The sequence below is a fragment of the Leptosomus discolor genome, chromosome 4, assembly GCF_034619465.1.
Source record: "Leptosomus discolor isolate bLepDis1 chromosome 4, bLepDis1.hap2, whole genome shotgun sequence".
Taxonomy (NCBI): domain Eukaryota; kingdom Metazoa; phylum Chordata; class Aves; order Leptosomiformes; family Leptosomidae; genus Leptosomus; species Leptosomus discolor.
The window spans coordinates 36,974,156-36,987,346 of NC_141394.1; the positions used below are offsets into that span (position 1 = coordinate 36,974,156).

General features: G+C 39.1%; 1 protein-coding gene across 1 annotated transcript in view; it reads left to right on the forward strand.

The window, feature by feature from the left end:
* Positions 1-780: 780 nt before the first annotated feature.
* GLRA3 (glycine receptor alpha 3) overlaps positions 781-13,191 on the forward strand; it is an 88,877-nt gene continuing 76,466 nt past the window's right edge. Inside the window, exon 1 of the mRNA XM_086463998.1 lies at positions 781-908. Within this exon, the coding sequence (XP_086320124.1) occupies positions 790-908 (119 nt within the window). The 5' untranslated portion in view covers positions 781-789. The remainder of the gene's footprint in view (positions 909-13,191) is intronic.

Here is a 13,191-nt window from a genome sequence, read left to right on the forward strand (position 1 = left end):
CATACCACCAGCCCTACAGCCAAAGAAGAATAACCCCCACCCCTCTTTCCCCAAACCTTTCCGAGACCCAAGGTTCAGTGAATTCATCCCAGCTCTTGAAACACAGCTGCCCTGTGCAGACATCACCCCCCCCACCCCTCTTCCCGCAAGAGGGGAGGCCCGCAGGCAGGGGCTGTTCCGCCCGGGCAGGGGTTGTTCCGCACGGGCAGGGGCTGTTCCGCACGGGCAGGGGCTTCTCTGAGCACAAGCATCAACCTCGAGCCCCAGCTAAGCCCCCCGCCCCGCGCCCCGGCGCGGCCATCTCCCCTCCCAGGGGCAGCCCCTCCAGGGCCCCCCCTCGCCGCCGCCGTCCGCGGTCCCGCCCCGCCGGCCGCCGCGGAGGCAGCGCGCTCCGGGGGTGGGCGGCCGCGGCCGGCCCCCGCCCTACCTCCCCTCCCGCCCCGCCGCCGCCGGGGCCGCGGACCTCCCCGCGCCCGGGATGCGGCCGGCGGCGGGGTGTCGGCTGCTGGCAGGAGCCGGGGGCGAGGCGGGCGGGGAAGTGGGCTCCGGCCGCCGCCGCGGCTCGGCGCCGCCGCCGCGGCTGGGATTCGGCTGCCGCTCGACTGCGATGCGGAGCGGCGGGGCGGGCGCGGCAGCGGGGCCCAGCGGGAGGGCGCCGGGCGCCGCCGGGCACTAGGCGGGCGGCGGGCACAGAGCCGCCGGAGCTCTCCAGGGTGCTGGGACGCCGCCCGCCCGCGGGGAGCCGCGCCGCCGGCCGAGACCGCCGTGCCGAGCCGCGGCGCCCCGTCGATGCCTCGGACACGGCCGCTCCAGGGCCCCGCGGCTCCCCCGAGCAGCATGGGCCGGATTAGTTACCTCCGCGCAGCCGTCTCGGGATTTTATCTGTGGGAAGCCGCGGTGCTGCTCAGGTGAGTCTGGGGAAGCGAAAGTCCCCCCCCCCCCGGTCTCCCCGGGCGGGTGAAATGCCCGGGACTGGCACGGAGAGTGGCCGCGGTCGCTGCCATTCTTCACCGCTAACGTCTGGCCACCGGGCTGTGAGCTCGGAAACTAGATGCGTGGGGATCGCGCTTCGCGGATGACTTTGTAACACTGCGTTGCCTCGAATCTGATTTTGCATTTTGCCAGCTGAAGGCTGTACATTTCCTCCACCTGTTCCTTCACAGTTAGCGTTTCCCTATCTGATCTGTGAATTTTATCACTGTTTTCAGCAGGAAATGTGGCAATAACGTTCTTGGAAATTCTTCAGGTGCAGCGTCTGTGTGTAAAAGTTACAGAAGACAGTCTGTGTTGGGCATATGTAGACTGTCAGTTCTTTTCAGTAAAAGGAAAATCAGGGATTGCATTAGGTCAAAGAACTCTTACACAGAAACAGAAAAAATGATAGCTGAGTGAACAGAGGATATGTTCACTCTCAAGAGGGAAAGCATTTGCTGTACCGCTGGCAGTCTCAGATTTGTATTATGAAAGATAGCAACATATCCATAAATTATGACCTAAGTAGAAGACTGAGGTTCATATGGCTTTTTCTACTTTCTGCCCAGCACCATTTTTCTAGCTAAAGTAATGTTATGATACCCATGCAAGCACATAGCTTGGAAGTGTGGTGATAACAGGCTAAAATAAACTTGAGTCCACCATTTAAATGTGAGAGAAAATTTAAAAAGAAAAATCAGACATGTACAGAAGCAGACTCCAATGTCATCATGTATTCACTGCTGATGCAGGGTTAACCATACTTCTTACCAACAAACATTCTAGCTCTGTATCACAATAAACAGCCTATGGCATATAACATGACTATGCCAGACTATTTTAAGAATCATATTGTTACTTGACAAAGATTAAAGAGGAGATTTAAATTTGAAAAGTAGTTCTCCAGAGAGAGTTTGGGGATTATGCATGTAAGGAATTTGTAACCACAAAGTTAAAACAGTACTGTGCAGTGCCCCACAATGATGGCAGAGGTGCTCACAGGTTCATAGCAAATCTTTCCTTTTTGAAGTCAGTTTTATGACCTGTTTTGTATCAACATATGTAATGTGAACATTTTATAATGTGATTTTATTGTAATTCTGCCAAGAGATTTTAAGAAACTGGGTCACATGGTATGGGATTAATTAACACTGGAGGAAAGAGTAAAAGCACATATATTGCAGTCCAAATTTTCCAGTTGCTTGAGTATTTAATGTTCAGAGTAAATGACCAAACCCCTCCGTAGTGTAGGCAATACAAGCAGTACTGTGTTATTATTGTTCTGTTTCAGTGTACTCATTGAATTTACTTTTCCTCTGCGTGTTATTTAAATGCCATCCTACTTTTGAATGATTCAACCTTTATTTTAATGATATAAAAACACATATTATATTCCAAGGGGAAGAAAAAGTTAAGAAAAAAGTTAAGAAATCAGTCCTGGAAAGCGTACATGTATTTTGCATCACATAATCCTGGACTAACACTTATTTGTTTCAAAATGTATACAGGCATCTTATTTTGCATAAATTCAAATTATGTTGTTCAATATCCAAATAACTGTTGTATTCAACAGCCTTCTGCTCTTAAATTGTAATGTTATCACAGTGAGCATGGTTACTGTGCACAAGGACTATATAGTCTGAGAAAGACTTCAGAAAGCTGCTCAGAATGTATGTATATCTTTGTACTGCTGGTGACTTTAGGTCTGGCAATAATAATTGAGATACCTGAGTCAGTTCAAGACACACAGGAGTCTTCTCCATGTTTTAAAATGGAAAAAGTATTATGGAGAAAAAAAAAAGAAAAAAAAAAGGTTAAAATATTAAACCCAGTAAAATTCCCAAGCTTCCTGCCAGGAGCCATTAACTCTAGTTCTTTTCCAACTTAAGCCTTGTGAAATCATTTCCATTAGAGCAAAGGGAACAGGGAACAGTAGGACGCTGCTTCCACTCTCTGTAAGACACACAGACTCCAGCCTTAGCACCTGTGTAACACCTCAGTGAGAAGGCAGATACACTATGAATTTCTAGGAACAGTGAAACCTGTTTCATTTGCTCAGACATTATAGAAGAAAATAATGCATCCTCTTTTACATCGTGCAACATTAAAACTTTTCCGCTCTTCATTAACAAGCACTCAAGGCTGTGTGAGAAGGCTGAATGAGCCTAACAGGTAAAACTTTCAATTCTTGTCCAACAGCCCTGAAGTTGTTTAAAGCGATTGTTTAAATGATATGCCTGTGTAGATAGGTGTTTAGTTTTATTTTCAGTACAGGTCAAATGAAAAAAAATATTTTTTTTTAGCATAAAGTTACAGGCTTTCTACTTTAATGAGCAAAGTCTTGGGACTGGCATGCTTCACAAGTGGAAACTGCACCTGATTTATTTAATTCTTAAATAATTAATTTTTCGTGCCACATCTAAAGGCTTTTCAAATTGAAATGACTGAAATGAGATGTATAGTGGTCATTGTAGGATCTAATTATTAATTTGATTTCTGAAAGACACTGTAGAGAGAATAAAGCATTGTTAATAGTCTTTTATAATATTGTGCATGTTTGTACTACTATGTCTAAGATGATTAACATACTTACTGATAATATATTATTAACAGATTTTAGACACATAGCATTCTATTACATTTTCAGTGATATATTTGAGGACTGGGAGAAAAGCTATAATCAGACCCCCCCAAAAAAAATTATTTCAATGACTGCCAGGCCAAGCCCCAGTGTGATATTAAGAAGAGGGCAGAGGTGTGAAAATGAGGGTAAAAGCTAGGAATGATTATTTAATGGAGCCTAAAAATAACTGTAATTGACTACCAAGAAGGAAAATAAACACTTCTAAGGTATATTTTGAAGTTGTAATAATCTTTAAGACTGAGGATCCCTCTGAGTTTTCACTAAAGTAATAGTGTTAACAAAAATTCCTCTGGATTTGGCTGGGTTCCAAGAGGTCATGGTGAAATCAAGATCATATTTGTAGAGTCAACACAAAGATCATATTTTTGAGTCAAACAGGTTCATGGCAGCTCTTGAACTTGCATAGGCACCAGCACAGGTCTATCAGGCCTATCAGAACTAGAGTGTCAGGGATTTGCTTTCCGCTTAAAGAGTATAGTACAGGTATTTTATGTGGACCTGTGTATGGGGAAAGCACAGGATGAAAAGGTAGGTGGCACTGTGGAAATGCAAAATAGATTCTCCTTGTATGGTTTTTCTTTAGTTACCCATATTAGCATAGACCAAGAATCATGCTACAGTTAGGTTGTTGCCTCTTTCCTTGTTCTATTCACTACCCTATTGTCCTTATATTGAAGGAAACGGTATCACGGAGACAGCTAATTGCACTTAGAGATCAGATTCTTGTGGAAAAAAGCTCCATGCAACCCAACTCTGGGGCATGTCTGAGTTCACAGTTAACTGATTTTGAAATTATTCCTGCATTACATTGCCAGTTGATTTCAGATGAATAGCTTTAAGAAGCAGAAGTCAATATCCTTTAAGCCAGCATTAGTTCCTCTAAATAATGAGAGAGAAAAAAAAAAACAACAGCTAAAAAATATTAAATCTGGCATATAATCACAAACATCTTTGAAAATAAAGTTTTTCAGACATTCTAATGAGACTTTAGTAGCTTATTCATATGTTAAGAATTGTACTTACAATGCTATTCAAGAAATAAAAGTGTCTGTTAAAATCAGGGTGTGAATAAAATAGCATGTGAAAGAAAATGTAGTAATTCAAGATGAGAGCACTGAGACACAGTACCTTTTCTCGGCAGCCCAGACTCACTTTGAAAAGATAGTTTCTGTGGGATAAATCAGTCAACAGACTCCAGGTCCTAATGAAAAAGATTTGATACGTCTCTGGGAGCAGCAAGGGAAGGGAAGGTGAGCTGGGAGCTCAGGCTCACAGCAAGGAAGGCAGGAGCCGGATCTTACCACCAAAGTTTGCAGTCCCAGAGCCCCTGTACAGGAGCAGGGCAGATCCAGTCCAAACAGCAGTTCAGACTGATGGGCAAAGTTGGTAGTGAGGAGGCAAGTCCAAGGTCAAGCCAAAAAAAACAGCTCAGCAGAACAGGCTCAGGGTCAGAATTAGGAAGGTACAAGGCTTGGTGAAGGTATACTTGCACAGTGGTTCCTGCAGAAACCAAGAGCATCTCCCCAGCAGTCATGAGGGAGGAAAAAAAAAAAAAAAAAAAAGGAAAAAAACAAAACAAAACAAAACAACAACAAAAAAAAAAAGCTCCTGAGAGAAGGGAGGTGAACCCCTGCTGAGGCTTCTGCAGATTTTTATCAAACAGTTCTGCTTCAAAGCTGAGCTGCTGCATTGTCAGAGCTGGCACTGAGCCCGGGTAGCCAAACCCCTGGGATGCAGGAAATGTGCTCAGGGTCCTTATAAAATGTTAGGAGGAGAGTATCAGCATTCCCTCGCAGGGTGTACCCACAGGCATGCATTGTACTTCCCAAAACTCAGACAAAAAGGAAGTGGGTTTTTTTGTGACCAAGAATATGTAATTCAAATTCTCTTGTATTTCAACTACCAGTGAAAACACTGAAATCCCTTTGAACCAAATATAAGTTTTTTCCCAAGTACGAATTTGATCAGAACTTTTACTATCCATTGTTTATTTGTGTAAAAAACAACTATGTTTATAACATTTTAAACTGTAAAAAAAAAAAAGACATAACAAAGAAATTTCAATTAGAACCATGAATCTTTCTATTCTTACTGTGCTAGTTACATTTTCCTACTTTGCAACCTCTCCTAATTCATTCCTAGCCAACCGATACTAACAACAACTGAAAGCAAGTAGTATTGCAAGATAAGTGCTGTGGTTCTGTAGGATGAAAAATGTAATAGCTCCTCTATCAGATTATCTTGTCCAAATATCCTAGAAATGATGACAATTAGAGAAAATGAAAATTTTTATAAGACTAGAGCTTCTTATTTTAACAGATTTAGAATACAAGGTTCAAATGACCTTACTGAGTATTATGTAACAACACCTGTAGGGAATTATTTCCACAAATCAGCTTTTCTCAAGTAATTAACAATGAAGAGCCCTTCTGTGTGGTGTTGCATCTTCTTTTTATTGCCTTTCCTACTGATCTTCATGATGTTTATTGGAAGAATCAGTAAAGAAGATAGGAACTAAAAAGGAGTAACTTTACTTTCACTGATATATAGGCACTGAGAACAGATCAAGTAAAAGGCACTTTTTTTGAGGAACTACCAGCAGAAAGGGAACATCTCAGAGAGCAGGAAAAGACACACTAGAAACTATGCATAACAAGAATGCAGGACCAAAGCAAAAGAATGAGAAGAGAATCAGGAAGCAGAACATTCTGCACAGTCAAAAGAAAAGAAGGTGAGAATCTTTGAGACTGTACTTTTTTCTAGCACAGGTTATAATCCATTATTTTTTATGGCTGCTGAAGCAACATGATCCTTCCTGACTGATGTCTTCAGATGCTGTGCCAATACAAATGTTAAGTAGTGAGAGCAAAAAGAAAGAATGAAGGAAAAATGTACAAAACCAGACAGCTTGTGATTATAAAAATGTAAAAGAATGCATTTTGTTCTTCCAGTCAGCTGTCTAATGAATTGCTCCAACACTATTCAACAGCAAACAGGGTAATAATAATTAGTCTACATTGCAGTGGACTTTCTACATAATGAACACTTCTTATATAACTTTTCTTATACCACATATAACCCTGTTATTCCTCTAGACCTACCACAGATGTCCAAAAGGAGCAGGAACAGCAGGGAGAGTCGGGTAGGATTTCCAGGTAGGAACTACCCTAAGGAAGATCAGTCCCATCAATATTGGTTTTACTTACGTTTCTATTTGGTTACATGCAACATTAGCGAAACGCAGTTTCCAAGGGAAGCAGTTTGAGACCACAGAAGATGTAGAAAAGTTCAAGACTGTAGCCTGAGATGATTATGCGGTCACTGATGGGGCTGTTCAAATAGTGGAGTTGCACAAGTAGTGGGGCTACTGTCTAATACGAATCAATGCCAGTGGAAAAAGCAAGCCAGCAGATTATCCTGAGTGTTTCAGTGAAACAACAAAGTAAGTAGAAAGCAAACACAGGAGTACTAAAGGGTCTCAAACTGTGGGGCTGAGTTAATCACTATTAACCTGTACTTGATTCTTACAGCTAAAACTAATTTAGGAAGGGTATCATAAGCAAAATTAGTACAGCTATGACATGTAAGAAAGCAAACCCATCTTTTTTCCTTGTCCTAATTAAAATTAAAGCTGCAGTTACAAGTACATGGCCTACTGTCTTAATATTTTGCCCTTTGTTGCATTCCATCTTTGATATAGAATATATATAAAAATACCTTTGCTATAAGAAAAAAACTGTTGGAATATGCTACCCAACTCAGCATTGCCCAAGACTTCACACATTATCTACAGTTTGCATAAGACTCCACTATGTCTAGAATTTATCTCCAGTTTCTTGTAAAATATGGTTTTCTTCCTTTCAGAATTTTGAAGGGTAAAATATGAGCCTGATGTAATCCTAGATAGCATCTCTGAGGATCCAAAAGTACCAGAATTTATCATTTCCAAGATGACTTTCTATAAAATTGGCTGTTTACAAATTTGATCATTTTTACCAACAATCAACTTTAATTAACTTTAATTTCGTAACTAACCACTCAGAAGAAACGCCCAGTAAATACAGTTATACCAGCATAGTTCTTCAGAAGTCTGGGGGTTTTTTTTAAATTATTCTTACTTTACATCTTAGTGGGTAACTGCAGAGCTCAGGGATTTTTTTGTGAAAAGTTGGTTTATAAAGTTCTGGGATATAGCAGGACTCGATTATTAAAAAGAACCTGAGTTTTTGTCCTTCTGAGGCTTTTAATTTCATAAAGTTTTCAAAACTGCCGTGTCAACTGTTAGATTCAGTAATCACAGGAGCATCCATGCTCTGGGCATCTGTAGGCTAAGACATATTCATCTGCAGCGACCAACTAAACTTCCAGTTTTGTGAGCAACGTATCTGCTGGCTAAGGGTGCCCTGCTAGATAAAAAAAATAAATGTCACACAGTGGTAACTTGCTGGCAAAAGTTGGGCAAAATTTTTATTTTTTTGGAACAGACAAATAAAAATTTTGAAGTCAATAATGACTAAAGCACTGACTTCACATGCCTGAATTATGGCTAACTACCTTATTCTAAGGTAACTGTTAATTCTGTGCCTAGGTACCTATATAATGCCTCCATGTAGGGATGTGCATCTGAGAGATGTTTTCCCTGATGCTGTTGGGTCACATCCATTACCTCTGATTCAGCAGTATTAGAACTAAAATTGAAGTGGGCAGATTTCAGCATCATATCTGGACTACGTCCCATGAAAGACTTTTTTTGAAATCCATAATGGTATTTTTCATTGCTTCATTCTATTAAAAAGAGTGCTTTATGCAAACTTCCTTTTTTTTTGGGGGGGGGGGGGGGAGGAAAGGAAGCAGATTTACCAGAGTTTGCAAGACTTATCAGTTTGCTTTAACTCTTAATTTGCAAGAATTAAAGTACAATAAATAAAGAAAAAAAATCTTCTGTTTTCCTTCAGTTTTGAACATAATATTGCAATTTTTTACTGCACAAACTGAAAATGAAATGCACCAACTCGAGGCAGTAATCCATGATTACAAGAATTACAATACAGTAGAGAACTGGAATTGCTATTTGCAAGCAGTTTCTCCATATATGCATTAAAATTTTACCTCCAAAACTCATCCCAAAATTCTGACACAGTACAAATGAACTCTAAGAATACATCTATCTCTTTACCTATTTTTGTTGTTCCTGTATACAGACCTTTGCAGGTAAGAGTACTCAAATTTGCAGCTATAAGCAAAATGTGAGCACGGATGCACTTATTCAGTTTCCGTAAGTAAGTTCTGTTAACAGAACACCCTTTTTCACCGTGATGACTCCTTCAGGAGATGAGGTGTTTTGCACGTAAGAAAGGCTGGAACACTAGAGGAATCCTCAATGCCTTCACGATCGCCCAGGAAAGGGGGTGAAGCCCCCTGCCCAGCCCATATAGGCTGTCAGGGGGGTGGCAGGTGATTGGCGCAGGTCATGATCTTTCCTTCACCCAGAATATTTCCATCTGTTTATAGGAGGCTTAGAAGACTCAGATGATAACTAAGGGGGTGCTGGATACGTGGCGTAAGCAAGACTAATACAGCAAAGACAAAATATGTATCTGAGAGGAAATTTAAACACCACTTTCTGTGTGAAAGAGAATGCGTGTAGTGGACCAGGATAATTTTGGTGGAAACGTGAAAGGCTAGCAGCACTGGTTTTTAACCTTCACATTATTTTCTCTGACTTATTCAGCAAGGAATATGCTTCAGTGCATGCATTAGGAATACTGGGTTCTGCCATTATGTGGCATGAATCCTGCCACTCTCATCATCACCCTGAAGCTCAATCCTGTTGTTCCTTAAAGTCTTATACTGAATTATTATAGTGTTGTTTCTGGATAGAATTAATAAAAAGGAAAAAAAATTACTTAATGTATACGTCTCATATAAATTAATACAGCTGGTTGAACATCACCATGCCTTCTCACAGAAAATTCCAAAGCTCTGAAAAGATTTTATTGCTTTTTCAATGCATAAAAGGAAGTTTAAGTTGCAGAAAGCAGGAAAAATGTCTGTCAATTCTGTGGGGGAGACGTTCAGAGAAATTTTTGAAAATTAGAACTCAAGACCCTACCTTCAGTTCCCATCAATGTTAGAAAACTGATTGTGGCTGACAGAACAGAAAGGACACTGGACAATATTACACCCAAGCCTGCCAGTGTTTCATTAAAACAACGTCAACACTGATGTTTCTGTAAATCTCTAGTTCAAGAAATCGGTATTTTTACAACTAGAAATATTTTGTCTTAATTGAAAATTCTTAATCAATGATAATAACACAGTACCTACACTATAATTAGCTGACTAATCAAAATAAACAATTTCAGGAGAAGTGTTTTGGGAAAGAACTTCATATAGCACTGAGTTCTATTTACTGATAAGTTTTGACTTGTCTGGGCTGTAGGCCTGCTTGTTGAAACACTTTAAGGTGGGTGACTCTTCAGGCTATATTCAGCTTTTCTCTAACTGAACTTATATTTTATCAAACTTATTTTGGAGAAAAATTCTCATCTTCTAAACAGCCATCTGACATGCTCACTGAAGATATAGCACAACTGTTGTACTGATACAAGCAGAGCTTCCGTAAGGCAAATGGAACAGTGTTTAAATGAATTGTGTTTCAGTCTTCACAAACCCTGGGGTTTTAATTCAAAATAATTTTTTTTTATCTATAAACCTCAACCATTTAATTCCATTATAAGATTTTCTTTGAAGATCTTTATAAATAGTAAAAGAATTGTTTGAGAAGAACTTATCAAATAACACCAGTTTTCAGTTATGGTTTACAACTCATAAAAGTGGATTTTTAAAGCAAAACAAGGCAAAGGAGGAACAGAAAACTTATGACATTCTAAATGGCCATTAATTATGATTAATATATTTCTTTTACAGATGCACACTTCAGTAGCCAGTGTTCATGTTTATACTGAGTGAGAGTACAGCAACCTAGGGTGTGCAAAGTAAGCTGATGGGGCAGTGCCACAACGGTAAAAAATCTAGGCAGTGAATTAGAACTAGAAAACACAGTAATATGCAGCTCTACAATTTAAGGGACATTTTGGGATGTATTCAAAATACAGGATCAACCAGGCAGCTATAATCTGCAGAATTCTTTTTTTGGTATTCACAGGTTGCTCCTGGATTTGTGAAGAGTTTGCCTCAGGAAACAATAGTTTGCAGTTTTTAGCCTGGCAAAAGTCTCATTTTAATTAATTCTCCTTTCAGTCTACTGTTGCCTCATTGACATCAGCTGAATTACTATTCATTATGGTGGTGAAAGATACCAGTCAGTTCCTGCACAAGTTCAATTGGTTAGAGGAATCATTCATTAACCACAAAAATAAATATAATTGTTCAGCTCTGACATGCTTTTATAGAAGGATATCTGGTGTTATAAAAGATAATATTCTGAAATTATTTTACTTGGTCATTTTGCAATCTATCCATTACTCCAATAACTTTTCTTAATTATTCAGTTAATACCCAAATTAGTCTTTATGGTGAGATAGTAATGCAAGTTCAGACTACTATAAATTAGTAATTCACAGTTTCTATTTTCAAAGATACTCCGTTCATTTTAGCCAAGTATTACCTGTCTACAAAAAAACCCAAAAATCAGTTAATTGAATTTTGGGAACATCTGACTCAAAGTTATTTCAAAGTTGTCAAAAACTTAACCCATGCAGTAGGTCTTTGGAAGAGCAAGAGATCTGTCATAATTTGAATATTTAAAACATTCTCCAATCCTTGTACAGCTTTTTGAGTCAAGATTTTTCCCCAAAACCACAGTATGAATAAATTAGGAAGCAGCAACAAACTAAGACCTCAGTTTAAAACAATTATAAAAATAAGGTCTACAATAAGTACAAAAGACTAATGAGGAAGTAGGTGTTTCTGAAAAAACAATCAACAAATACTCAGATTAGAGTCATAATTCATAAAACGTCTTAAGAAAATTCACATGCTGCATGGCTGAAATTGGCAACAATAAACTTGTCTTAAACAAGAAAGCAAAATTAGAGGGACAACCCGTAGTTCACTGGATTCACCAGTAATCTGTATCTTAATTAAGATAGAAAGCCATGTCCACAGGATTATGAAGAATGCTGACAAATTAGTTTTTGTCCTTTACACTAAGAGATTTTTTTTTTTTTCCAAAGGGGTAGTAAAGCATTGTACTTACATATCTGTACTGAATCACAAACAAAACGAAGTATATACAAATTTAGGCTCATCTAAAATACAAAGCCCTCTGACCTGTAAAATGGTGATCAGGTCAGAGTAACTTAATCAGAAGATATAACCCCCCATTATTCTCTATCTTTTCTCTCTGTTAAGAAAAAGCTGAAACAGTAAAATGAAATTTTTCCAAATCTGAAAGAAAAGACATTTTAATAGTTGCATTGAAAGGCAATCCAATATGTTTTTTTCACATAGTTCTCATTTCTAACCACTAAAATAATAAAGAATAGATCATTAGCGATCTTAAAATGGAAATTTGTTGTTTCTTGCACATAAAAATTTTTACTTTGGCTGAAAATGTCTCCTAATGTAATTTTACTTATCTCAGCAGTGTTATATAAAAAACCTAATCTGACCATTTGAACTTATTCAAAATAAGAAGATAAAAGGGCAACTAGAAAAATCTGCAGTGAAAAATCAGTAGAAAATCTAACCTGTCACAGAAAATATTTACAAAACTCCTGAGCATTTTTCTTAGAAAATACTTCTTTAAAATCTTCATGATACAATGCTTCTGCTCCTGTTAGTTGAAGTGACAGTGTTTTCTCTGGCAAACGTGAGTTAAGAGCTCTGTGCTTCTCTCTAATCTGATAAAATTATTATCTAAAACATTGCAGGATATGAAAATCTGCATTTTCATTGCATTAGGAACTGACACCTTCATGACCTACAACATATAAAATAAATTTCACCATTAATTACCAAGTAACACATTCATGTTAGTTTTAACAGAAATGACAGGAAAAGCATTTGGAATCTCAGTCTTTTTTGAGACATTGCAAACTTAATTCTTTCCCCTTCATTTACTGTCTCTGGGTTTAGTTCATCACTCTCTTCCACTACTTTTTCACCATTGGAAACTCACTTGGATTTTTTTTTTTTTTGTCCCTCCGAATGAAATTAATTTATTCATCAGTAAAGCTCAAGTAGGATTATTTCATGCTGGAATAGAAAGGAGATGGAAGGAAACAATCTCTTTGCATTAACCTTGAACAGTAGAAGAAGGCAATGTTACCTAATCCAGGCATCTAGACTAGGAGTTCAGTTACTCTGGGTTCATAATGTAGATAATGTAAAGAGATTGAGTCTTCCAAAAGATAATTCAGAGAAGGAGAGTAGTATTGAGTCTTGTTTTGCTCCTGAGAAGAAACTCTTTTGGTGTGAGCTAGAAAGGGATAGCAGTGGCAGCCGATTCTGTATCACTTTCAGGACGGGATCCATGCAGCTGTGACACTCTCACACAGCTCCTGGCTTTCCAGAATGGCCCTGGCTTTTTGTGAATCAATATTGCTGAT